The following is a 27,982-nucleotide window of genomic DNA, read 5'->3' on the forward strand; positions in this document are numbered from 1 at the left end:
ATTTTCTCTCCCTTGACTTTCTTCCTCTGTTTTTTTCCAATTATTTTTTTGCCTTTGAATACAAGGTTTACATTTTCTTCTTATTCTTCTTTTCATTTCCCTTCTTTTTTCCCTCCTCTCTTCCCTTTTCTTTCATTTTGCCTTCCTTCTCCTCTTTGAATTTCATTGAATATTTTTTTTTTCTCTGTTTTCCCTTTTTTTCCTTTTGAATTCTCTCCTTTTTTGGTTGTGCCACTGTTTCCCGTCTTTTGCCATTCTTGTTTTGCGCTTCCTTCCTTTACTTTTTTTCTAATCCTTCATTCATGTCTTCACCCCTTTTCCCCTTTACTTCTTTGTTTTCCTTTCTTTACCCTCTCTTTCTTAAATTTTTTTTGCTTTCTTGCTTCTTTGCTTTCCCCTCCTAATTTTCTTTCTTTTTTTTCTTTTTTTTTCTTTTTCATTCTTTCTTTTTCTTTTTTTTTCTTTCTTTTTCTTTTTTTTTCTTCTTTTCTTTTTTTTCTTTTTTTTCTTTCTTTTCTTTCTTTCAGGGAGCGTTTTCGTCGGCACGCTAGCGAAAACCCCTGTCTGCTTTTTTTTTGTTGTTGATGGGCGTGCTCCAACCTTTGCTCTCTCTCTTGCGTGACCGGATTCGAACCTTTAACCCGGGGAATGGGGAACCTTTCTGAGCCAAAGAGCCAGAACATTCCATGATCAAATCACGAGGCCGGGGTCCGTGTCCCGACTTTCGACTTCGTTGAGGCCAGGGGCGTTACCGGGGGGGGGGGGGGGTGCAGGTGGGGGCAGTGCCCACCCCCCAGACTGGCAAGCAATAGAACAATAGAAGAAGAAAATAGAAAGAAGAAAGAAAAAGCATGAAAATGATGAAGCAAGAAAAAGGGAACAAGAGAACGATAAAACAGAAAAGAAAAAAACAGAAAAAAAAGCAGGAAAAAGTAGGAAAATGAGAAAGAAAAGCACAAAAAAAGAAAGCTGGTAAAAGAAAGAGAAAAAAGGAAAAAAAAAACAGGTTAAGAATGAAATAAGAGAAAAACAAGAAGAAAATGAATGAAGCAAGAAACAAGTAAAAACAGTTGGGAAAAAAACAATAGGATGAAAAAAGAAAAAGATAAAAAGGAGGAAAAAGTATGAAAATTAGAAAAAAGAGAAACCTGGTAAAAGGGAAACAAAAGAAAAAACTAGATGAAAAGGAAATAAATGAGAAACAAGAAGAAAATTAATAAAGCAAGAAAAAAGAAAACAACAGCTGGGAAAAACAAAAGAATGATAAAAAGAAAAGGAGAAAAAGAAAAAAGCAGGAAAAAACAAAACAAGAAGAACAATTAATAAAGCAAAATAAAAGAAAAAAAACTGGGGGTGGGGGATAAACCAAAAGAACGAAAGGAAAAAAGGAAAAAAAAGAAAAAAAATGGAAAATAAAGAAAGTGAAGAAAAAGCAGGAGTTCAGAGAAAGCTGGGAAAAAAAGAAACAAAAGAAGAAAAAAATGTAAAAGGTATAACTGAAGGGAAAAAAAAAGTAACAACGCAAGAAAAAAGAAAGTAAAAGGCTTGGGAAAAAAGAAACAAGGCATTAGGAAGATGCCTTTATGCTATCAGCTGAACTCCCTCCCACAATGCCTTTCTCTCTTTCCATTCAGTTCAAAATCTCACATGCTTTGTAAAAACTGCAAGACGACAATACTATACTGTATTTATTAGCAATAAGTCCCAAGACTTTCAGTGATTCTAAAGGGAGAAACCAAAAATACAATAACCATGGAAGCAAAGCTTGCGAAGAAATACAAGGAAGGCACTCGTATCGCCACCATTGCTTGACATTATGGCCTCAACCCAACAATCAAGTCACAAGGGCGCGACTATCCTCACGAACGGTTGTTTAAAAATCAGTTTGAACCTCGAATCCACTACTCCTGCCGCGCATCCGCCCGCTAACACCTATGTACCAGCTGAAGTCACATCACAATAAAGGTAAATTGAAATTTTTGACAATTCTATTTATTTATCTATCCTTTTATTGAATCATATACATGTACATGGGTAGTTGTTCCATTGTGTGCTAAAAACTTCCCTTTTTGTGTACATTTGGTATAAAAAACACAATGCTCTTTCCAAAGAATTCCAAAACAAGGCTATAATCTCGAAGATGTTTTATTAAGAAAAAGGAAACGCTTACAAAAACAAAACAACTCTTCAGTGTGACACAAGTCAAGTACAACTCCGAGTTCCTCTTTGAAACCAGAAAGTGAAGAAAAGTTGTGAAATGTGTGATTCTTAGTGTGTGTGTCAAAAAAAGAAAACATAAAAAAGTCCCATAGTTGAGCCGTCGGTAAACGGGAAATGGCCGAAGTTCACAATTATTTTTTTCCTCCCGCTCTTAAACCAGCACGAATAAAAAACCCTCTTTGATCGAAAGATCCATAAAAGCGAAAAAAAAAATCGAATTCCTGAAATAGTAGTTTCAAAACCAGGTGAAAGCAGAGTTCTTTAGTAAAAATGTCACCCAAAAACGGTAAACAAAAAGTTCCCGGATAAAGAGAGTGCTGTGTTGCGTGGCTCCGCCCACCCTTACCGCTCACCCAATCCAAATGGTTTGTGTGCTTGGCTGGCGTTTGTGGGTAATTACGTAGTTGAGCGATCAGTAAATAGGAAATGGCCATGTGACCTTTCCTGAAGATCACGATTCCTTTTTTTCCCCCGCTCTTAAACCAGCACGAAAAAATGTTATCCAGGGGCCGGAAACCTTTTTCATCCAAAGAGTCATGAAAGCGAAAAATAATTTGATTTTCTTTCGAGATTTCATGATATCAAAATGCCAGAGCTTGTCTCGATTACCAATAATGGTTTCAAAACCAGGTGAAAGCAGAGGGCTTCAGTAAAAATGTCACCCAAAAACAGCAAACAAAAAGTTCCTGGATGAAGGGATAGGGGAGCGTGCTGTGTTGCGTGGCTCCGCCCACCCCTACCGCTCACCCAATCCAATAGGTTTGTGTGCTTGGCTGGCGTTTGTGGGTAATTACAGTTTGTTGCGTGGGTTTTTATCATGAAGTGTATCAACGGTAAACCTATATAACCTATTGAGCTTCCGTATGATAGCCAAAACTGGGGACCGTTGGTGTGACACCTTGACTGTATACTGGAGTTGGAACTGTGGCCTTTATCTCCTGGACTGAACCAATAGTATCATTAGTTAGTTACATTCTTTTGACCACTAAATAGGATCTTGAACAGGTAACATTTTATCGCCAGACCATATACGGCCCGCAAGCCATAGGTTACCGACCCCTGCTGTAATCCTTTGTTTACTGTGTGGACCAGAACTTCCTGCAATTAGTGACAATCTGCAAAGTCACCCCCCTCACATTTTGAACGTGTCCTCTGCCAGCCACAGCTTGCAGCAAGAGTCAAATAGGGATAATGGATCGAGGCCGCAAAGGTTCACTTCATTTTAGACGGAAGGAATGAGAAAAATGAGCCCCGACGCGTGACAAATATTGATTCCGTCGAAACCTTGCTCTCAGCAATAGCTGACTGAGGATAATGGATCCCTGCCAAAACTATGCAGTTCTTTTTTTTTTAAATTTCATCCCACCTTGCAGCAATAAGGGATTGGGGTTACGGATTGCAGCCGCACGAGTTCAGTTCATTTCAGGAGGCGAAAAAACTGGTCGTTAACCCTGACAAAAGTGGGCTCTGTCGGCCCCGCTCGCATCTGAATAAGGATAACGGATCTCAGCCAAAATAGTGCAGTTCATTTTAGACAGGACACAATGACATGCTTCAGCAGTCCAACCCACCAAAAAGCGTTCCGCTGGCCCCCTTTGCGCAGCAATAGACGATGGAATGATAATGGAACGTGACCACAACCGTGTATTTCATTTTAGGTTGTCCAAAGGGGCACGCCTCCCAAAAAGTGCCTTTTTCCAGTTCCCGCTTGCAATAATATTGGATTGAGGGTAATGGATCACAGCCGCCTGAGTGCAGTTCCTTTTACGCAGAGATGACAACAAAAAACAGTTGTTAGGCCTGACAAAAGTGCGCTCTGTCGGCCCTTGCCTTCAGATACAGTTGACCGGGGATAATGGGTGACGGCTGCATGGGCACTGTTCATTTCAGGTGAAGAGAAAGGAAAAGCGAGCCACCACGCGTGACACGTATTTGCCCTCTCGGCTCTGTTCTCAGCAACGGTCGAGTGGGGATAACGGATTACAGCCCAAACAGTGCAGTTCATTTTGTGGCCATAACTGCATTTGATATTAGCTAAGCCAAAACAACACGCCTCCAGACAAAGGTTCCCTATGTCAATCCCTGCTTGCAGCAATATGGGATGAGGGATAATAGATCACGGCTGCACGAGTGCAGTTCATTTAAAGTGAAAATAATGTCCCCAAAAAGTTGCCAGGTTTGAATGAAAATGCGCTCTGTTGGCCGGCCGTATTGCGACTGCTCTGGTGCAGTTGATTTTATTAATGGAGAGAATGGCAAAATGACCCGCCAGGAATGCCAAAAATACACTCTGCCGGTCTTTCCAACAATGTGCGATCATCTGCAGGAGTGCAGTTCACTTTCCGGTTGACAAAATGGCCAGAAATGTACTCTGCCAGCCCTGCTTGCAGTGAGAAGTGATCAGGGATAATGGATTGCAGAAGATTTTTCATCCCTTGTCGCGAAAACAAAAAACAAAGGTGACGCAATACGACCCGGTTCAAAGTTATTTTCAACTCCTTCGCTGCCACAGACGAGCAAAGACGTCAAAAATGATTTGTCCGATTTTTCACAAGGCTGGGAGTAAATGAGGTCATTGGAATATTCCCTTAAGGGCTTGAGAGCAATTCACATTCTGTTCTCCCCTTTTCATAAATGAGTCACAGTTCCTTCATTCTCTAGAGACGCTTTCATACATAGCGTGACGTCACAGTCCAAGCTGGAAGCAAAATAATACTCTGCGCTGGTTAGAAGACAGAGGAAAAGAACCCTAGCGTAGCAGCAAGTTGTCGTCACGGTGAGTTTGTTTGCCAGAATTAGAGGGGAAAAACTTTATCGGTCGTAAATGAAAGTTTTACTGGATCTCGGCAGACATAGAAGAAAAAGTAGAGAGTTGTGCTGAAAAGCAAAAAGATTGGACCGAGGCACTCACCCGAGATGCTTTATATCAGCTAAGAGAAATTCAGTGTTATTGATTGTTGCTATGGAGTCCGGATTACTTATTCTATTGTATTTCTGCAGTATTTTTTTATACTGTACTTTTAATTGGTAGGATTTTCAAGAATTACCATGGTATATTTTTGGTAGTATTACTGCAGTCAAACGTTTGTTTTTATAGTATCGCTGCACTTTTAATTTGTAGTATTTTGAAGAATTACCATAGTATATTTTTGGTAGTATTTCTGGAGTCAAACGTTTGTTTTTATAGTATCGCTGCACTTTTAATTTGTAGTATTTTGAAGAATTACCATAGTATATTTTTGGTAGTATTACCACAGTCAAACGTTTGTTTTTATAGTATCGCTGTACTTTTAATTTGTAGAATTTTAAAGAATTTCCATAGTATATTTTTGGTAGTATTACTGCAGTCAAATGTTTGTAGTATTTTTGTGGTATCGCTGTTCTGTTAATTTGTAGTATATTGAAGAATTTCCATAGTATATTTTGGGTGGTATTACTGTAGTCAAACGTTTGTAGTATTTTTATATTATCGCTGTACTTTTAATTCGTAGTATTTTAAAGAATTTCCATCGTATATTTTTCGTAGTATTTCTGGAGTCAAATGTTTGTTTATATAGTATCGCTGTACTTTTATTTTGTAGTATTTTAAAGAATTTCCATGGTATATTTTTGGTAGTATTACTGCAGTCAAACGTTTGTAGTAGTTTTATAATATTGCTGTACTTTTAATTTGTAGTATTTTAAAGAATTCCCACAGTATATTTTTGGTAGTATTTCCAGAGTCAAATGTTTGCTTTTATAGTATCGCTGTACTTTTAATTCGTAGTATTTTAAAGAATTTCCATAGTAGATTTTTGGTAGTATTACTGCAGTCAAACCTTTGTAGTTTTTTTATAGTATTGCAGTACTTTTAATTTGTAGTATTTTAAATAATTTCCAAAGTATATTTTTGGTAGTATTACTGCTGTCAAACGTTTGTAGTATTTTTATAGTATCGCTGTACTTTTAATTTGTACTATTTTGAAAAATTACCATAGTATATTTTTGGTAGTATTACCACAGTCAAACGTTTGTTTTTATAGTATTGCTATACTTTTAATATGTAGTATTTTGAAGAATTACCATAGTATATTTTTGGTAGTATTACCACAGTCAAACGTTTGTTTTTATAGTATCGCTGTACTTTTATTTGTAGTATTTTAAATAATTTCCATAGTATATATTTGGTAGTATTACTGTCAAACCTTTGTAGTATTTTTATAGTATTGCTGTACTTTTAATTTGTAGTATTTGAAAAATTACCATAGTATATTTTTGGTAGTATTTCTGGAGTCAAACGTTTGTTTTTATAGTATCGCTGTACTTTTAATTTGTAGTATTTTAAAGAATTTCCATAGTATATTTTGGGAAGTATTACTGCATTCAAACGTTTGTAGTATTTTTATAGTATCGCTGTACTTTTAATTCGTAGTATTTTAAAGAATTTCCCTTGTATATTTTAGTTAGTAATACTGCAGTCAAATGTTTGTTTTTATAGTATCGCTGTACTTTTAATTTGTAGTATTTTAAAGAATTCCCATAGTATATTTTTGGTAGTATTTTTATTTTTGTAGTACTTTTCATTTGTAGCATATCGTAAGCCGGCCGTAAAAACGTCCGATCGCCCGGGTGTTTTTCTCCGATTCCGCCGGCAGTAACGACGGTTTTCTTTTCCTCCGTCTTCTAACCGGGGGAAGTATGGTCCCGCCTCCCGGCGAAGCCCCGCCCACCACCTCGTCAGACAAAAGAAAGGGTTTACGGCTCATATGTAGTCCATCCGGTATCCTTGGGAGAGGATGTTCGTATCGGGGCTGGGCGCCCGGTGTCCGTCCATTTGGACGGGCGGGGATGAAGCGGACGTGGACGGCTGCTGGGAATCTTGCTGCTGCTTCTTTTTGTCCATTTTTCGTTCTTTGGCCCGTCGGTTCTGGAACCAGATCTTCACCTGCTCCGTGGAAAACACATCCTACGTTAGCGCGCTAACTCTTGTCCGATTCGCCCTGTGATTGGTTCATCTACTTCTGCTATCATTTTAAACCAATCAGCTTATTCGATTTACCGGTCTGTCAAATTTGCCTAAAAGAGAGAGAGAAAAGGGAAAACGGCAGAGAGTGAGAGAGAGAGAGAGAGAGAGGGAGAGAGAGAGAGAGAGAGAGAAGAAAGGGAGAAAGAAGAAAAATGACACAGAGAGAATGAGAGAAAGACAAAGGAATATAGAAAGAGAACGGGAAATAGAGAGAGAGAAAAGGGAGGAAAAGAAAGTGAGATAAAGGGAAGAACGGGAGAGAGTGAAGGAGAGAGAAAAGGGATCATCACAAAGAGAGATTGAGAGAGAGAGAGAAAAGGGAGAAAAAGAAAGTGCGATAAAGGCAAGAATGGGAGAGCGAGAGAGAGTGAAAGAAAGAGAAAAGGGATAACGACAGTGAGAGAGACAGAGAGCGAGAGGGAGAAAGAAAGAAAGAAAGAAAGAAAGAACAAGGAGAAAGGACAATGACAGAGAGAGATAACAAGAGAAAGACAAATCATATAGAAAGAGAAAGAGAGAGAGAGAAAGAAAGAGAGAGTGAGAGAGAGAGAGAAAGGGAGAGCAAGAGGGAGAAAGAGACAGGGGAGAAAAAGAAATTAAGAGAGAGAGTGACAGAGAGAAAATGAAAGGGAGGAAGAAATAAAGAGACAGAAAGAAATAGAGAGGAAGGAGAGAAATAAAGGCACAAATAAGAGAGAAAAAGAAAGTGAGGGAAAGAAAAAGGGAGCGATAGAGAGAGAGAGAAAGCAAAAGTGAGACAGCCAGAAAATAAGACCGAAAGAGTGAGAGAGAGAGAAAGAGAGAGAGCAGAAGATAGAATGAGAGGGAAAGAAAACAACCAAAGGAAAACGAGAGAGTAAAGGTAGAACGAGAGAAAGGGAGATGGAAAAATAGTGATAAAGAAAAAAAGATAAAAAAGAGCAAGAGAGAGAGGAGCAGGAGAATAAAAGACAGAGAGAAAGAAGGGGACAAAGAAAGAGAGAAAAACGGGAGAAAGAAAGAGAATGACACAGAGAGAGAACGAGAGAAAGACAAACAAAGGAATATAGAAGGAGAAAGAGGGATAGGAAAGGAAAAGAAAAAGAAAGAGAGAGAGAAAGGGGAGGAAAATAAAGTGAGAGAGGAAGAGAGAGAAAAGGAAAAAGAGAGAAAAGAAGAAAAGAAGACAGACAACGAAAATGAAAGAGAAAGAGAGCCGACCAAGGAGAAAGCGAGAGAGACGTAGGAAGCGGGGTTAAATCGACCATTAAAAAAATCCCAATCTCCCGTTATAGGTCCCCAGGCCGTCCTCAGAGGACATCCCCTCGGAGGCCCCGCCCCCAGAGACCCCCCAGGCATCATCTCTCACCTGCCTTTCGGAGAGACGAAGAGCAAGGGAGAGCTCGGCCTTGCGTCTCATGGTGATGTAGCGGTTGAACTGAAATTCGTTCTCCAGTTCCTGACGCTGCTGATCCGTGTACACCACCCGGTACTTTTCTTTCGTGCGAGTCTTCCCGGCTAAAACACGCAAAACATTGAGTATTTACCCGTCGCTATTTAAAAATACTCAAAAACGTTTCTAAAAAATGGGGCTTCGATACATGTTGCCATGGTTTAGTGCCCGCAGTACCTCTTTTCTCCAAAAGACGGCAGCATTACCCCGTTTTCCAGTCCCCTGCCCGAGCTGATCCCAATGAGACGAATAACCACCTCTACTACAAATACCCCAGGCTCCCACCTCACGTTGCTAAATCGTTTCGATTTCTTCTTTCAGTTCCCTCTCTGTCCACAATTCTTTCACTCCAGGCTCCCACCTCACATTCCTAAATCGTTTCAATTTCTTCTTTCAGTTCCCTCTCTGTCCACAAATCCTTCACTCCAGCCCAGCAGTTCGGCTTCCACACTCCCTTCTCCCTAGTAGAATATTTGTGTTGTTTTTTAGACAACGCCCCCTGGTGGAGTTTTGATCACGCCCTTTGTATTCCGTTCCCCTGTTGTCCTGCGTTTGGGTCCGTCAGACACCTGGTGATATTTTGATAGCTTCCTTAAGGTCAGAAAAAGTGGGGATCAAATGGCTCTTCCTTTCTTTTTTACTTTCTTTCACTTTCTCTGTCTTCCTCTTTCTCTTTCTCCCCTCTTTCTAACTTGGTCTTTCTCTCTTCTGCTCTCTTTTTATCTATTTTTCTTTGGTTTTCTTTTTATTTCTCTCTCTTCCCTCTTCTCATTCTTGCTCTCTTCTCTTTTCATTACGCTCTCCCTTTCTTCTCTCTGTTTCTTTTCTTCTATCCCTCTCTCTGTCTTTCCCTTTCTCATCTCTTTCTAACTTTCTTTGTCTTTCTGTGTGTTTTTCTCTCTTCCTCTCTCCTTATTTATCTTTCTCTCTGGATTCCTCTTCCCTTTTCTCTCTCTCTCTCTCTCTGTCTCTCTCTCTCTCTCTGTGCAATCATTTAGCTTTACGTTATTCAAACTTAACTTAAAACGTTTTTAAAAAGACTGACATTCTCTCTAATCAGTTACAAAGAATTTGTGGTGAAGAAATAATTAAATACCGAATTTTCCAGACTATAAGTCGCATTAGCCCAAAAATGCATAATTAAGAAGAAAAAAAACATATGGAAGTCTCACTGGAGAAAAGAGAGACAGAGATCAGTAGAGAGAAAGAAAGGAGAAAGAAAGAAAAAAAGAGGGAAAGAGATTGAGTAAGAAAAATGAGAGAGGGAAAGAAAGAGCGTGAATGAAAGAGAGTGAAAGAAAGAGAAAGAGAGAGAGAGAAAAGGGAAAGGAAGAAGAGGGAAAGAGAGGGAGAGAGAAGAAAGAGAGGAAGAGAGAGCAAGAAAGAACAGATATATAAATATATAAAAATAGATAAAACTACAGAAACAAATATTCAAAAACAATGAAAAAATATGTATTGTACTAATACTTTTGTCATGATTACTGATCTGACACCTGCCGCGGGTTCTGATTGGCTCCCTGTCACTATTTGAAGCCAGTCCTGTCTGTCCCCTTATGTCAGTCCGTCTGCGAACCTTAGTCAACACAAGGCAAGCCTTTTTCGACCCTGACTCCCACCTGTTTCTGCTCCCGTCTGTTCCCCCGGCTTGATCCCGACCAGGTCTGCTCTCCCGTCCCAGCTTACGACCCATTTTTGATCCCGACCACATCTGCTGTCCCGTCCCAGCTTACGACCCGTTTCTGACCCTGACCACGTTTTTGCTCTTCTGTCCCGGCTATCGAGCTGTTTTTCCGTCCTTGACACCGCCATCGCTCACTACGGAAGATCCACTTCCGCGTTCGGATCACAATCCAAGTACGAGAGCGACTTGGTTCCCGCGTCCAGCGAACACCGGATTGTGAGCGCGTCCCTTCCTCTCTCTTTCAATAAAACTTGTGGTAAACGTCACGCAAGTGGGTCCTGTTTCTGTCCTGTATATTGACAACTTTGCGACCTAGTTATCTATCTCAGGGCGAGGAGGGGGCTTCCCTCCAGCGCCGTCTTTGTTAGCTTTGCATCCCGCGCTAGATTACGGAAGGGAGAGGCGGAAAGCGTGATGGATGTGTGTGCGCAGTCTCTCCGACTTGTGGAAATTGATGTCGGGGGCCCGGACGGAGCCTTGTGTCAATAAGTGATTTGTAGAAGTGCGGCACTTCTCGGAGACGGCAACACGGCAACAAACACACCCACGGGCCTTATCTTTTCTTGCTAAGGGTCAAAAATCCAAGGCTAAACTAGCAAGGCTGCCCAATATCTTACCGGAGAGATATCCGAGTCCTCGGTCATCCGGAACAATGATTCGTTGGGACGGAACGCGGCCCACTCTAAGCCAAGTGAAGCGGCTCCCCTCGTTTTTTTGTCTTAAAAATTTCTGTAAACTCAAAGGACTCTACTCGTCAGAGCCAGAACAGGAGGAGGACCCAGATGCGTCATTTTACGGGAAATGGGGCAGTCATGCGCGTTCACACAAACGCCAGTGAAGTAAGTAAGTAAGGCAGCAATCTGGGTCGGAACGACAGGAAGCCAGCACCCGACGAGATCGATACCAGTGACGCGAGCAGATACCGGACAGAACGGGATAGACAGGATTGATATCAGATTCAGGAGACTGGAGACAGAAATCAGACAGGACAAGATAGACAGGAACGATACCCGATACTGAAACTTTTTTGGGGACTTTTCGCAAGGTAACAGGCAGGGCGAGACAGACAGGATCGATACCAGACACTGGAGACTGGAGACAGATATCAGACAGGATGAGACAGACAGGATCGATACCAGACACTGGAGACTGGAATCCAATATCAAGCAGGCGATATAGACAGGAACGATACCAGACACTGGAGACTGGAATCCGATATGAAAAAGGACAAGATAGACAGGAACGATACCCAATACTGATGACCAATATCAGACAGGATGAGACAGACATGATCGATACCAGACACTGGAGACTGGAATTCGATATCAAACAGGACGAGATAGACAGGAACAATACCAGACACTGGAGACTGGAATCCGATATGAAAAAGGACAAGATAGAGAGGAAGGATACCCGATACTGATGACCGATATCAGGCAGGATGAGACAGACAAGATTGATACCAGACACTGGAGACTGGAGTCAGCTATCAAACACGACAAAATAGACATGATCGATACCTGACACTGGAGACGTGAATTCGATATCAAACAGGACGAGATAGACAGGAACGATACCCAATATTGATGACCAATATCAGACAGGATGAGACTGACAGGATCGATACCAAACACTGGAGACTGGAGTTCGACATCACACAGGACGAGATAGACGGGGACGATACTCAATACTGGAGATTGTAGCAAGGTAACAGGCAGGGCAAGAGAGACAGGATCGATACCAGACACTGGAGACTAGAAACCGATAACAAGCAGGACGGGACAGACGGGAACAATACCAGACACTTAAGATCGATATCAAACAGGACAGTCTCCAGGACTGGAGAGAATAATGAAAGGGACAAAAATAGACGGAAACAAAACTTGAAACCGAAATTGAACGGGACATAATGAACTGGCACTATACCACACAGGACGGGACAGACAGGATAGATAATGAAGCAGGATATCGAAAATAAACATGAGAAACTAGACAGGAACTGAAACTGGAGAAAATAATCAACAGGGCAAAAATAGACGGAAACAAAACTTGAAACCGAAATTAAACAGGACATAATGAACGGGAACAATACCGGACAGGACAGGACAGACAGGGTAGATAATGAATCAGGATATCAAAAATAAACAGGAGAAACTAGACGGCAACGAAAACTGGAGAAAATAATAAACAGGACAAACTAGACAGGAACAAAACTGTAACCGAAATTAAATAGGACAAAACAAACGGGAACAACACCGAACAGGAAATACCAACAGGAACAGTACCGAGTCGAAACCCACGTCCTGCGGGGCAGAAGTTCGTTGACGGACTGACAAAAGGAGAGTGACAGGACTGGGTTTAAATAGCAGGGAAGCCTATCTATCTCTGATGGGATGAGAAGGAACACGGGAAAGAGGTGAAGACGCTGAAGACGCCGGCTTTCAAAAAAATCATCTCATACTCAATACCATGAAATCCAAGGAGTGCGATTTCAAACCCAGACCCACTCATCCTAAATGGAGACTTCAAACTCGGACAGGAGAAAGAACTATAGAGAGTAATATACAAAGCCCAAAAGATCATGGGCTTCTCTCTGCCCAGTCTAGAGGACATTGCTGGCCTGCGATACCGTACCGGAGCCCATTGATACTATAAGAGACAATTATAATTATTATAATAACCCGATAGTATTTGACCCATTTTCTCTTCAAAGTCTCTCAATGACACTCTGGAGTGCCATGTCTTGCAGCATACAACGTTGATATAAATGACAATGGAAAGAATTCTAATCCTAAAAATTGTCTTTTGATGCATCATAAGAAATATTTATAAATGCCGAAATGCTGAAACTGCCCCTGACTTTTAATGGATCCGTGTATTTTGAAAAAAAAATACTAAGAAAGCAAAATAATACTAGTATTACGATAGTACTATTTTGGGAGTATGTCTGCTGTAACATTTCTGCAGTAGTGTTTTGTATTATGGTATTACTGTAGGGGTAGTTTTGTTGTATTTCTGTTTAGGTAGTCGTTCCATAATAGTACTTTTGTAGTATTTTCATGGCAGAATTTTTGAGTAGTATTTTTGTAGTAGTACAGTCGTAAGAGTTCTACAGTGGTATTTTCCTATTATGAAATTACAGTAGGGGTAGTTTTGTTGTATTTCTGTATGAGTATTTTTGTAGTATTTCCATAATAGTTCTTTTGTAGTATTTTCATGGCAGAATTTTGGAGTAGTATTTTTATAGTATTACATTAGATTTATTTTTGTATTTCTGTTGTAACATTTCTGCAGTGGTATTTTCGTATTATGGAATTACTGTAGGGGTAGTTTTGCTGTATTTTTGCGTATTTATGTAGTATTTCCATAGTAGTACTTTTGTAGTATTTTCATGGCAGAATTGTGGAGTAGTATTTTTGTAGTACTACAGTCGGCACAGTTCTAGAGTGGTATATTCCTATTATGAAATTACTCTAGGGGTAGTTTTGTTGTATTTCTACATGATTACTTATGTAGTATTTCCATAGTAGTACCGTACTTTTGTTGTATTCTCATGGCAGAATTTTGGAGTAGTATTTTTATAGTATTACAGTAGCTATATTTTTGTAGTATTTCTGTCGTAACATTTTTACAGTGGTAATTTCGTATAATTAAATTAGTGAAAAGGGTAGTTTTATTGTATTTCTGCAAGAGAACTATGTAGTATTTCCACAGTAGTACTTTTGCAGTATTTCCATGAGAAAATATTGTAGTGCTATTTTTTCTTAGTATTACAGTAGTTATATTTTTGTAGTATTTCTGTTGTAACATTTCTGCAGTGGTATTTTTGTATCGTGGTTTTAGTGTAGGGGTAGTTTTGTTGTATTTCTGCAGGAATATTTATGTAGTATGTCCATAGCAGTACTTTCGTAGTATTTTCATGGCAGAATTTTGGAGTAGTATTTTTATAGTATTACATTAGATTTATTTTTGTATTTCTGTTGTAACATTTCTGCAGTGGTATTTTCGTATTATGGAATTACTGTAGGGGTAGTTTTGCTGTATTTTTGCGTATTTATGTAGTATTTCCATAGTAGTACTTTTGTAGTATTTTCATGGCAGAATTGTGGAGTAGTATTTTTGTAGTACTACAGTCATCACAGTTCTAGAGTGGTATATTTCTATTATGAAATTACTCTAGGGGTAGTTTTGTTGTATTTCTACATGATTACTTATGTAGTATTTCCATAGTAGTACCGTACTTTTGTTGTATTCTCATGGCAGAATTTTGGAGTAGTATTTTTATAGTATTACAGTAGCTATATTTTTGTAGTATTTCTGTCGTAACATTTTTACAGTGGTAATTTCGTATAATTAAATTAGTGAAAAGGGTAGTTTTATTGTATTTCTGCAAGAGAACTATGTAGTATTTCCACAGTAGTACTTTTGCAGTATTTCCATGAGAAAATATTGTAGTGCTATTTTTTCTTAGTATTACAGTAGTTATATTTTTGTAGTATTTCTGTTGTAACATTTCTGCAGTGGTATTTTTGTATCGTGGTTTTAGTGTAGGGGTAGTTTTGTTGTATTTCTGCAGGAATATTTATGTAGTATGTCCATAGCAGTACTTTCGTAGTATTTTCATGGCAGAATTTTGGAGTAGTATTTTTATAGTATTACATTAGATTAATTTTTGTATTTCTGTCGTAACATTTCTGAAGTGGTATTTTGGTATTATGGTATTACTGTAGGGGAAGTTTTGTTGTATTTCTGCATGAGTATTTATGTAGTATTTCCGTAGTAGTACTTTTGTTGTATTTTCATGTCAGGATTTTGGAGTAGTATTTTTATAGTATTACAGTAGCTATATTTTTGTGTCATTTCTGTCGTAACATTTCTGCAGTGATATTTTTGTATTGTGGTATTACTGTTGGCGTAATTTTGTTGTATTTCTGAAAGTATTTATATAGTATTTGCATAGTAGTACTTTTGTAGTATTTCTGTAGAATTTTCATGGTAGTACTACAGTTCTACAGTGGTATTTTCTGTAAGGGTAGTTTTGTTTGTGTATTTATGTAGTATTACCATCGTAGAATTTTCGTAGTATATCTGCAGTAATACTAAGAAAGCAAAATACTACTTTAAAGTAGTAATTAGCATGTAATTGTTATCATCTCACTTTCAGCATCTACTCGTTAGCATTTATTCGTTAGCCCAAACTCCTTAGCATTGGTCATTAGCATCTACTCCTTAGCATGTAGTTGTAAGGATGCAGTTGTTAGCATCTACTCGTTAGCATCAATTGATTAGTGTAGAGTAGTTAGCATGTAATTGGTATCATGTTATTTTTAGCATCAACTCCTTAGCATCGGTCATGTCTTATCTACTCGTTAGCATCAACTCCTTAGCATTGCCCAGTGTGTAGTAGTTAGCATGTAATTGTTATCATCTCACTTTTAGCATCTACTCGTTAGCATTTATTCGTTAGCCCAAACTCCTTAGCATTGGTCATTAGCATTTACTCCTTAGCATGTAGTTGTAAGCATCAATTGATTAGTGTGTAGTAATTAGCATGTCTTGTTTGCATTTACTTGTTAGCCCAAACTCCTTAGCATCTGTATTTAGCATCTACTCCTTAGCATGTAGTTGTAAGGATGTAGTTGTTAGCATCTACTTGCTAGCATCTATTGATTAGTGTGAAGTAGTTAGCATGTAATTGTTATCATGTCATTTTTTTCATCTAATCGTTAGCATCAACTCCTTAGGATCGGTCATTAGCATATACTCCTCAGCATGTAGTTGTAAGGATGTAGCTGTTTGCATCTACTCGTTAGCATCTATTGATTAGTGTGTAGTAGTTAACATGTTATTGTGATCATGTCAATTTTAGCATCTACTCGTTAGCATCTATTAGTTAGCATCAACTCCGTAGCTTCGGCCATTAGCATCTACCCCTTAGCATGTGGTTGTAAGGATGTAGTTGTTAGCATTTACTCGTTAGCATCTATTGATTAGTGTGTAGTAATTAGCATGTAATTGTTATCATGTCATTTTAATCATCTACTCGTTAGCATCAACTCCTTAGCATTGGTCATTAGCATCTACTCCTTAGCATGTAGTTGTTAGCATTTACTCCTTAGCATCTATTGATTAGTGTGTAGTAGTTAGCATGTAATTGTTATGATGTCATTTTTAGCATCTACTCGTGATCATTTATTCATTAGCCTCAACTCCTTAGCATCGGTCATTAGCATCTACTCGTTAGCATCTATTGATTAGTGAGTATTAATTAGCATGTTATTATTATCATGTCATGTTATTCATCTACTCGTTAGCATCAACTCCTTAGCATCGCCCATTAGCATCTACTTCTTGGCATGCAGTTGTAAGCATGTACTTGTTAGCATCTACTCATTAGCATTTAATAATTAGTGTGTAGTAAGTAGCATGTAATTGTTATCATGTTATTTTTAGCATCTACTCGTTAGCATCTATTCTTTAGCATCAATTCTTTGGCATTGGTCATTAGCATCTACTCTTTAGCATGTAGTTGTAAGGGTGTAGTTCTTAGCATCTACTCGTTAGCATCTATTGATTATTGTGTAGTAATTAGCATGTTATTGTGATCATGTCATTTTATTCATCTACTCATTAGCATCAACTCCTCAGCATGTAGTTGTAAGGATGTAGTTGTTAGCATCTACTCGTTAGCATCTATTAATTAGTGTGTAGTAGTTAGCATGTTATTGTGATCATGTCATTTTTAGCATCTACTCGTTAGCATCTATTAGTTAACATCAACTCCGTAGCATCGGCCATTAGCATCTACTCCTTAGCATGTAGTTGTAAGGATGTAGTTGTTAGCATCTAGTCGTTAGCATCTATTGATTAGTGTGTATCAATTAGCATTTAATTGTTATCATGTCATTTTAATCATCTACTCGTTAGCATCAACTCCTTATCATCGGTCATTAGCATCTACTCCTTAGCATGTAGTTGTTAGCATTTACTCCTTAGCATCTATTGATTAGTGTGTAGTAGTTAGCATGTAATTGTTATGATGTCATTTTTAGCATCTACTCGTGATCATTTATTCGTTAGCCTCAACTCCTTAGCATCGGTCATTAGCATCTACTCCTTAGCATGCAATTGTAAGGATGTAATTGTTAGCATCTACTCGTTAGCATCTATTGATTAGTGAGTATTAATTAGCATGTTATTGTTATCATGTCATGTTATTCATCTACTCGTTAGCATCAACTCCTTAGCATTGCCCATTAGCATCTACTTCTTGGCATGCAGTTGTAAGCATGTAGTTGTTAGCATCTACTCATTAGCATTTAATAATTAGTGTGTAGTAATTAGCATGTAATTGTTATCATGTTATTTTTAGCATCTACTCCTTAGCATGTAGTAGTAAGGGTGTAGTTCTTAGCATCTCCTCGTTAGCATCTATTGATTAGTGTGCGGTAATTAGCATGTTGTCGTTATCATGTCATAATATTCATCTACTCGTTAGCATCTACTCCTTAGCATGTAGCTGTAAAGGTGTAGTTGTTAGCATCTACTCTTTAGTATGTAGTCATTAGCAGTTAGTCGTTAGCATGTAGTTATCATGTCATTTTCAGCATCTACTCGAGTATGTAGTGGTTAGCATCTACTCCTTAGCATTGGTCATTAGCATCTACATGTAGTCCTTAGCATGTAGTCGTTAGCATACAGTCGTTAGAGTCTACCAGTTTGCGTCTTCTTGAAAGTGGAAGGTTTAGAATTAGTTTCATTTTTAATTCTGCAACTCCTCGCCCATCCAACTGCTACTCTGCTGTACCAGCTCAAGTTACGTCACTGAGAAGGTAAATAAGATGTATTTTTTTCTTTATATATATATATATATATATATATATATATATATATATATATATATATATATATATATATATATATATATATATACTTGTGACAATCTTTGCAAATGAAAGGTTTAGATTTAGTTTATTTTTTAATTCTGCGACTCCTCACCCTCTGCATCCACCTGCTACTCTGCTCCACAAGCTCAAGTTACATCACTGAGAAGGTAATTAGATAAATTTTTTTTACATGTATATTTTACTTATGACAATCTTTGCATGTGAAAGATTCAGGATTAGTTTCATTTTTAAGTCAGTGGCTCTTTGCCCTCACATCCACCTGCCACTCCACTATACCAGCTCAAGTCACGGCAAACCAAAGGTAAATAAAATGCCATTATTTCCTCCATACGTATATTTATTTATGAAAATATTTGCAAGTGGAATGTTTAGAATCAATTTTATTTACAATTTGCCGGCTCCTCACCCCCCTTGCATCCACCTTCCACTCCACTGCACCAGCTCAAGTTAGGTCACACAAAAGGTAATTAAAATGTTATTTTTTATCTCTACATTTATATTTATTTATGACAATCTTTGCAAGTGGTATGTTTAGAATAGATTTTATTTTCAATTTCCCGTTTCCTCGCCCCCCCTTGCATCCATTGCCTACTCCACTGCACCACCTCAAGTTATGCCACATTAAAGGTAAATAAAAAATTTTTCTCTACAAATATATTTATTTATGACAATATTTGAAAGTGGAATGTTTAGAATCAATTTTAGTTTCAATTTGCCGGCTCCTCACCCCCTTTGCATCCACCTTCCACTCCACTGCACCAGCCTAAGTTAGGTCACACAAAAGGTAATTAAAATGTCTTTTTTTTTAATTTTACATGTTCAGTATATTTATCTATGACAACACCTGTATATTGAAGTATTTCTGTCATGATATTTCTGTAGTAGTATTTGGTATCAAATCCGTTTCCAAACACGAAAGATAAAGCGGTCCAACCTGCAGGTGCCGAAACCTTGAGCGGTTCTTGAGGTCTCCTCCGGCAAAAGGGGTCCTGACCGGAGAACAGGTTGTAGGGATGGAGTCCCCCTCCTCCTCCCACGGGGGCAGAGGGCACGGCGCTCAGCTCCACCGCGTCGAAATGGCCGGGATTCGAACCGGAAAAAGGGAAAAAGTCCTCCCGGTAGACGGGATTCCAAACGCTCCCGGTCTGTTCGGCCGCTCCCGACACGTAAGCGGGGAAGTCGTACCCCGGTCCCAGGTAGGGAGCGTTCAGGCTCTGGGGAGGCTGCGAATTGGGGTACATAGCGAAAAAAAAACAAAGCTCCTAAACGTCCCGGCGCATTTTTTGGGGGTGTTTTTCACCCCCGGGAGGATTTTTCTCCTGAGCGGGCAAAGTGTCAGACAATGAGCGTCGGCTACCTGAGCAGCAGGAACACACCTTTATGGATTTAATGGCTCCGGAGTTCAAAAGTACCATGATGACGTCAAGGCCTTACCTGAGACTCACCTGGGCTGCACTTGCAAGCTACACCGGTGCATTGACCTCCGCTTAGACGGGTTAGCCGCAGTTTGAAGTATTTGTTTATTTTGTTTGGTTGGGAAGTAAATGTATATAATATGTCTTCCGTGATAAGGAAGGAGCTAGTTTTCAAAATAGGAAAGATTACACTTTTTGGCCAAGAAGAAGAAGAAGTAGAAGGAGAAGGAGAAGAAGAAGAAAAACCCATTATTCAATGTTGCAAAAGACAAAGCTTATTTTTTTGCAACAAAGTAGAAGCTAGTTTTTGATGTAGTTGTATACATATTTCCACAGTTGGTATTTAGTTGTATTTCTTTAGTATTTTTGTATCATGACTGTTGTTTTAGTTTTGTAGTATTAATGTAATATGTTTGCAGTAGTATTTTTTGTACTTTTTTTGGCCAAGAAGAAGAAGAAGAAGAAGACAGTATTCAATGTTAGGTTTTTGCAACAAAGTAAAAGCTAGTTTTTGATGTAGTTGTATACATATTTCCGCAGTTGGAATTTTGTAGTACTACTTTACTATTTTTGTATTATGACTGTTGTTTTAGTTATGTAGTATTAATGTCATATGTTTGCGGTAGTATTTTTTGTACTTTTTTTGCCAAGAAGAAGAAGAGAGTTGTCAATGTTGGTTTTTGCGACAAAGTAAAAGCTAGTTTTTGATGTCGTTGTATACATATTTCCGCAGTTGGAATTTAGTAGTACTTCTTTAGTATTTTTGTATTATGACTGTTGTTTTAGTTTTGTAGTATTAATGTATTTGTATAGCATTCACATAGTAGCACTTTTGTAGTATTGCTGAAGTATTAATGACATATTTTTGTAGAAGTATTTTTGTAATATTTACATAGTAGTACATTTGTAGTATTTCTGTGGAATAATGCCATATTTTTGCAGTAGTATTTTTGTAATATTTACAAAGTAGTACTTCTTTAGTGTTTCTGTAGGATTAATGTCATATTTTTTGCAGTAGTATTTTTTATAGCATTTCCATATTAGTACTATTGAAGTATTTTTGTAGGATTAATGTCATATTTTTGCAGTAGTATTTACATAGTAGTACTTCTGTAGTATTTCTGTAGGATTACAGTAATGTCATATTGTTGTAGTAGTATTTTTGGAGTATTTACATAGTAGTACTATTGTAGTATTTCTGTAGTAGACAGCTCACACTTTTTGGCCAAGAAGAAGAAGAAGAAGACAACATTCAATGTTAGGTTTTTGCAACAAAGTAAAAGCTAGTTTTCAATGTCGTTGTATACATATTTCCGCAGTTGGAATTTTGTAGTACTTCTTTAGTATTATTGTATTATGACAGTTGTTTTAGTTTTGTTGTATTAATGTCATATTTTTGTAGTAGTATTTTTGTATTAATTACATAGTAGTACCTTTGTAGTATTTCTGTTGGATTAACGTCATACTTTTTGCAGTAGTGTTTCTGTAGGACTTCCGTAGTAGTACTTTTGTAGTATTTCCATGGCAAAATTTTGCTGTAGTATTTTTGTAGTATAAAAGTAACATTTACCGACTGATTTTTCCTAGTTTAGTGTTTCTGAATGCCCATATGTTGCACTTTGGAGTGATCTAAGTTTTTTCCTACAAAATAGAACAGGGGTGTCAAACTCCTTTGAACTCGGGGGCCACACCATAGAACAAACATTCTGTCGGGGGCCGGACGAGTAGATGAAAGAGAAAGAAAAAGAGAGAGAAAGAAATAAGAGAAAAGAAAGAGAGTGCAGGACAAAGAAAGAAAAAGAGAGAGAGGGAGAGAGCGTGAGAAACAAAAGATAAAAAGTCGTGAGAGAGGGGGAAAAGAAAGGGAGAGGAAGAAAGAAATCCAAAGAGAAATAGAAAGATGGAAGGAGAGAAAAGAGAAAAAGTGCAAAGGGTAGGAAGAGAAACAGAGAAAAGAGAGAAAAGGAAAAAAGGAAGCAAAAGAGGTTAAAAGACACAGAGAGAGAAAGACAAAGAGCAACAAAGGAAGAGAAAAAGAGAGACACAGAGAGTGAAAGAGACAGAGACAGAGAATGGGAGAAAAGGGGTGGAAAAGAGAAAGAGAGAGAGAAAGGGACTAAAGGGGGCGGCAGCAGTTCAGGAGGTAAGGCGCCCGTCTGGGGATCAAGAGATCGCAGTTCGAATCCCGGCTCCTCCGTGTTACATGTGGAAGTGTCCTTGGGTAAGACACTGAACCCCTGATACCCCCAATATGCAGGTTAGCGCCTTACATGGCTGCACGGTCGCTATTGGGAAATGTTAAGCACACTGTAAAGCGCTTTGGGAAGTCTTGACTTGAAAAGCGCTATAGAAATGCAGATCATTTCATTTCATTTCATAAAAAGGTGGAAAAGAGAGAGAGAGAGAGAGAGAGAGAGAGAGAGAGAGAGAGAGAGAGAGAGAGAGAGAGAGAGAGAGAGAGAGAGAGAGTGAGAGGGAAATAAATACAAGTACAGCATCTTTGTTGGAGGCACCTGGCTTTGGCAACATCAAGTTGACATATTTCAACCTGCAGCTCTTTTTTCTCTTGCGCTTCTCTGAGTGTTGTCTGGCGGGCTGGATTCAATCCCTTAGAGGGCCTGATCCGGCCCGCGACCCGCGGGCCGCCTGTTTGATTCCAGTGTAGTAGACTAATATAGGCCACGTGTTGCGTGTTCATTATAAGGCTTTTGATCTTTTGCTGCTCCTGGTGATATTTTTTTGGGGTCCTGAAGGATTTGATACATTTGACTATAAAGGATTTTATACCATTGACTCATAATGCAATGAAGAGTTTCACTGAGTAGGCTTTAGTTCAATGACAGGTCAGGCTGTTCCAAATGTAGAATATTTTCTCTAGTTCTGTTGATAGTTGATTGTTTTGAATATTCCAGACATCGCGACGCTCTTCGACGAGATGGTGAAGCCCAGGGGGCTTCCTTGGCACGCCCATGGGAGGAGTCTGCATGCCATTATGCAGGGAAAGATGGCCAATGGGAGAAAGCTAAAGGACTTGAGAAAAAGGCTTCCCAGGGACTCCAACGACACTAATTCGGCCATATATTTGATGGAGTTCACTTAGCTAAATTGTTTTAAGAATTTAAATCTTCCCCCGTGTGGAAATGCCGGTCTCTTGTTCATTTTTCTATCAAGAAATGAGCCCGCATTGTTGGGCGAACGTAGGTCGTGTTTGGTGAATGGAGTCAGATAACTCATTCGAACAATTTGGTAAACGCTACATTTTGATATTGAATTCCCAACAGTCCGATATGGCTCTTTCAACATTTTAGGTTGCCGCAGACACCGTGAGCAAGGATTCCGCGGCAGACATTTTGAAGGCAGCGGTGTCAATCATTGTTTTTCATATCAGTTTGGCGCTCGTTCCTTTGAACTTTGAATCTTCGTCGTGACTCGGTTGAGAGTGTTCTTCGGGGAAATCGTCGAGGTTTGATATTTCGGTCGGACGGGGCAAAAGGTTCGCGGAAAGCGAAAGTAAAATGGCTGCTATATGTTTTTTTTTTTTTAGGGTTCGTTTCCTGAAGCGCGGTTTTTATTGCGGCTAAAGAGTCGCTATCATAAATGTCATGTGAAAAACCCGTCAGAGTAACGATTCCGGTGGAAATTGTGACGTTTGGGGCTAGATTCCCACAGTCTACTCTTCGGCATGTAGCCGTTAGCATGTGGTTGTTAGCATGTGGTAGTTTAGTATCCACTCGTTAGCATTTACTCTTTAGCAAGAAGTCCCTGTGAGCAAGGAGTCGTTCGAGGGCATGGAGTTGTTAGCATTTAGTCTTGAACATGTGGTCGTTAGCATGTAGTTGTTAGCATGTGGTAGTTTAGCATCCACTCATTAGCATTTACTCGTTAGCAAGGAGTCCCTGTGAGCACGCAGTCTTTTGAGGGCATGGAGTTGTTAGCATTTGGTCTTGAACAAGTGTTAGTTAGCATGTAGTCGTTAGCATGTGGTTGTCTTGCATCCACTTGTTTGCATGGAGTCGTTCATGAGCACAGAGTTGTTAGCATGTGGTCTTTAGCTTGTGGTAGTTCAGCATCTACTCGTTAGCATTCACTCGTTAGCAAGGAGTCCCCGTGAGCATGGAGGTATTAGCATGTATTAGTGTGGTAGTTTAGCATCCACCTGTTAGTATCTACTCGTTAGTAAGGAGTTGTCCGTGAGCATGGAGTCATTAGCATCCACTCATTAGCATGAAGTCGTTAGCATGGAGTCATTTGTGACCATGGAGTCGTTCGTGAGAATGGAGTCTTTAGCATCCCCGTGTTAGCATGGAGTCCTTTGTGGCCGTGGAGTCGTTCGTGAGCACGGAGTTGTTAGCATGTGATGTTTAGCTTGTGGTAGCATCTACTCGTTAGCATCTAGTCGTTCTCATGGAGTTGTTCGTGAGCATGGAGGTATTAGCATGTGGTCGTTATCCTGTGGTCCTTATCATGTGGTAGTTAGCATGTAATTGTTAGCGTGTGGTAGCATCCACTCCTTAGCATTTATCTTTAGCAAGGAGTCCCTGTGAGCACGGAGTCGTTCGAGAGCATGGAGTTGTTAGCATGTGGTTGTTATCCTGTGCTTTTTAGCATTTGGTTGTTTGCATGTCGTTGTTAGCATGTGGTTGTTATCCTGTGCTTTTTAGCATTTGGTTGTTTGCATGTCGTTGTTAGCATGTGGTAGTTTAGCATCCACTCGTTAGCATTTACTCGTTAGCAAGGAGTCCCTGTGAGCACGGAGTCGTTCGAGAGCCTGGAGTTGTTAGCATTTGGTCTTTAACATGTGGTAGTTAGCATGTACTTGTTAGCATGTGGCTGTCTACCATCTACTCGTTAGCATGGAGTCATTTGTGACCATGGAGTCGTTAGCATGTACTCGCTAGCATGTAGTTGTTTGTTAGCATGTGGTCATAAGCATGTAGTTGTGGGCATGAAGTCTTCCTGTTAGCATCTTTACAATAGCATGGAGTCATTGAATTTGTGACCATGGAGTCGTTAGCATAGAGTCATTAGCATTGACTAACTAGCATGGAGTTGTTAGCATGTGGTCTTTAGCTTGTGGTCATTGCAGGTGGTAGTTCAGCATCTATTTGTTAGCATCTAGTCATTCTCATGGAGTTGTTCGTGAGCATGGAGGTATTAGCATGTGATCGTTATCCTGTGGTCCTTATCATGTGGTAGTTAGCATGTAATTGTTAGCGTGTGGTAGCATCCACTCCTTAGCATTTATCTTTAGCAAGGAGTCCCTGTGAGCACGTAGTCGTTTGAGAGAATGGAGTTGTTAGCATGTGGTCGTTATCCTGTGCTCTTTAGCATTTGGTTGTTTGCATGTCGTTGTTAGCATGTGGTAGTTTAGCATCCACTCGTTAGCATTTACACGTTAGCAAGGAGTCCCTGTGAGCAAGGAGTCGTCTGAGGGCATGGAGTTGTTAGCATTTAGTCTTAAACATGTGGTAGTTAGCATGTAGTCGTTAGCATGTGGTTGTCTAGCATCTACTCGTTAGCATGGAGTCGTTTGTGACCATGGAGTCATTTGTGAGCATGGAAGCGTTAGTATGGAGTCATTAGCATCTACTCGCTAACATGTAGTCGTTTGTTAGCATGTGGCCGTGAGCATGTAGTTGTGGGCATGAAGTTTTTAGAGTCTTCCTGTTAGCATTTTTTCAATAGCATGGAGTCATTTGTGACTATGGAGTCATTCGTGACCATGGAGACGTTAGCATAGAGTCATTAGCATTGACTAACTAGCATAGAGTTGTTTATGAGGATGGAGTTTTTGCATTTAGTCGTTTTTTTGAGAATGTGGTCGTTAGCATGTAGTTCGGTAGCATGCTGTTTATAGGATGAAGTGTTCAGCATCTTCTGATTAGCATATTTCCATTAGCATGGAGTCGTTAGCATGGGTTCTTCACTATGTGAAAGGTAGCATGTGGTAGTTGGCATGTTGTTTTTAGCATAAGGTCATTTAACATCTACTCTTTAGCCTCTACTTGTTAGCATGGAGTCGTTCGTGAGCATGGAGTCATTAGCATCCACTCGTTAGCATGGAGTTGTTTGTGACCGTGGAGTCGTTCGTAACCATGGAGACGTTCGTGAGCATGGAGACATAAGCATGGAGTCATTAGTATCCACGTGTTAGCATGGAGTCGTTTGTGACCATGGAGTCGTTTGCAAGCATGGAGTCATAAGCATGGAGTCATTAGCATCCACTCGTTAGCATGGAGTTGTTTGTTACCCTGGAGTCGATCGTGAGCATGGAGTCGTCCGTGAGCATGGAGTCATTAGCATCCACCCATTAGCATGGAGTCGTTAGCATGGAGTTGTTTGTGACCCTGGCTCATTAGCATGCACTCATTAGCATGGAGTTGTTAGCATGGAGTCATTAGCATCCACTCATTAGCATGGAGTCGTTAGCATGGAGTCCTTAGCATGCACTCATTAGCATGGAGTTGTTAGCATGGAGTCATTAGCATCCACTCATTAGCATGGAGTCGTTAGCATGGAGTCATTAGCATCCACTCTTTAGCATGGAGTCGTTAGCATGGAGTTGTTTGTGACCCTGGCTCATTAGCATGCACTCATTAGCATGGAGTTGTTAGCATGGAGTCATTAGCATCCACCCATTAGCATGGAGTTGTTAGCATGGAGTCATTAGCATCCACTCATTAGCATGGAGTCGTTAGCATGGAGTTGTTTGTGACCCTGGCTCATTAGCATGCACTCATTAGCATGGAGTTGTTAGCATGGAGTCATTAGCATCCACTCATTAGCATGGAGTCGTCAGCATGGAGTTGTTTGTGACCCTGGAGTTAGTTGTGAGCATAGAGTCGTTCGTGAGCATGGCTCATTAGCATCCACTCATTAGCATGGAGTCGTTAGCATGGAGTCGTTTGTGAGCATGAAGTCGTTCGTGAGCACGGAGTCGTTCGTGAGAAAGGAGTCTTTGGCATCCACTCATTAGCATTGAGTCGTTGGCATGGAGTTGTTTCTGACCATGGAGTCGTTCGTGAGCATGAAGTCGTTTCGTGAGCATGGAGTCATTAGCATCCACTCATTAGCATGGAGTCATTTGTGACCCTGGAGTCGTTCGTGAGAATGGAGTCATTAGCACCCCCGTGTTAGCATGGAGTCGATTGTGACCGTGGAGTCGTTCGTGAGCACGGCGTCATTAGCATCCACTCATTAGCATGGAGTCGTTAGCATAGAGTCGTGTGTGACCATGGAGTCGTTCGTGAGAATAGAGTTGTTAGTATGAGGTCGTTAGCATGCAGTCAGTAGCATAAAGTTGTTAGTATAAAGTCGTTAGCATCTTCTCGTTAGCATGGCGTCATAGGTGACCACGTATAGCATGAAGTTGCTATCCTGTAGTGATGGCAGTGAGTTGGCCTCTCATCAGCCAGGAACAAATATTCAAAAACATACTACTACTTCTACTGCTTCTATTATATCGACTACTATCAGAGTACTCATGAAATATCGAAATATATACTATTAATGTAAATGAAAATCCAATAACAACGATAATATTTCCCTTTCCCCCCAACTGCAATTGCGATTTTCGCCAGAAGAGGTCAGCAAATCCCAGCCTAAAGCCAGATGTACGCTCTCTTCCCTGCTCTCCAATCCATTTGCCTTCATTTGCTATTCATGTTGCGGCGACCTTGACTTACGAGCCTCTTTAACATCTTTTCTTAATGCACTATTAAAAGCTTATGGAGTGTTTTCGAGCAACGTAAACAAAGTCGGTCTTTAAAAGCAGGGGCGGGCAAAGATCTTAAGCCCATCCTGGAGAGCCATTTATGAATATATCTTCGTGTTGTATTTCTATTTATTTCGTTGAAACAGAACTGGTTTTGAGACACGAATACACCAAAACTATATTTAAGCACTGCATTCCATATTTAGTATTATAGTATTACTGTAGTTGTATTTGGGTTCTTTTTGTGTAGTATTTCTGCTGTTGGAATTTCATGCAATTTATTTCTACTTCTTTATTCTATTATGACAGTAGTTTTATTTTATAGTATTAATGTAGTATTCACGCTGTAGTATTTTCATAGCAGGATTTTGTAGTATATCGGTAGTGTTACTGTAGTTGTATTTTTGTAGTATCTCTGCAGTTATATCTACGCCGTAGTATATCTGTAGTAATACTGTCGTAATGTGTATGTCATATTTCTATAGTAGTATTATGTAGTATTATGTCGTATTTTTGTCATTAATTTTTGTAGGGGTAGTTAGTATTGCTTCTGCAGTAGTATTTCCATTGTAGAATGTTTGTAGTATTAATGTAGTAATATATAT

The 27,982-nt window shown here is 39.5% G+C and overlaps 2 protein-coding genes across 2 annotated transcripts in view; one reads left to right on the forward strand and one right to left on the reverse strand.

Annotated features, from left to right (window-relative positions):
• pdgfrb (platelet-derived growth factor receptor, beta polypeptide) overlaps positions 1-27,982 on the forward strand; it is a 117,009-nt gene that overhangs the window by 522 nt on the left and 88,505 nt on the right. The window lies entirely within an intron of this gene.
• Positions 6,962-19,489, reverse strand: cdx1a (caudal type homeobox 1a). The gene is made up of 3 exons (XM_088344416.1): positions 19,183-19,489; positions 8,574-8,722; positions 6,962-7,144 (listed from the first exon to the last, which is right to left on the reverse strand). Exons 1-3 carry the CDS (start codon positions 19,487-19,489, stop codon positions 6,962-6,964), a joined length of 639 nt encoding a protein of 212 aa, XP_088200542.1.

This window comes from Urocampus carinirostris, chromosome 9, assembly GCF_059441175.1.
Source record: "Urocampus carinirostris isolate Australia breed hairy pipefish chromosome 9, RoL_Ucar_1.0, whole genome shotgun sequence".
Classification (NCBI taxonomy): domain Eukaryota; kingdom Metazoa; phylum Chordata; class Actinopteri; order Syngnathiformes; family Syngnathidae; genus Urocampus; species Urocampus carinirostris.

Excerpts from the sequence above, each read along its gene's own strand:
- cdx1a (XM_088344416.1), bottom strand. The coding sequence starts at position 19,489 with ATGTACCCCAATTCGCAGCCTCCCCAGAGCCTGAACGCTCCCTACCTG. Across the intron at positions 8,723-19,182 it reads CAAGGTTTCGGCACCTGCAG|CCGGGAAGACTCGCACGAAA; the intron begins GTTGGACCGCTT and ends TGCGTGTTTTAG. Across the intron at positions 7,145-8,573 it reads TTCGTCTCTCCGAAAGGCAG|GTGAAGATCTGGTTCCAGAA; the intron begins GTGAGAGATGAT and ends TCCACGGAGCAG.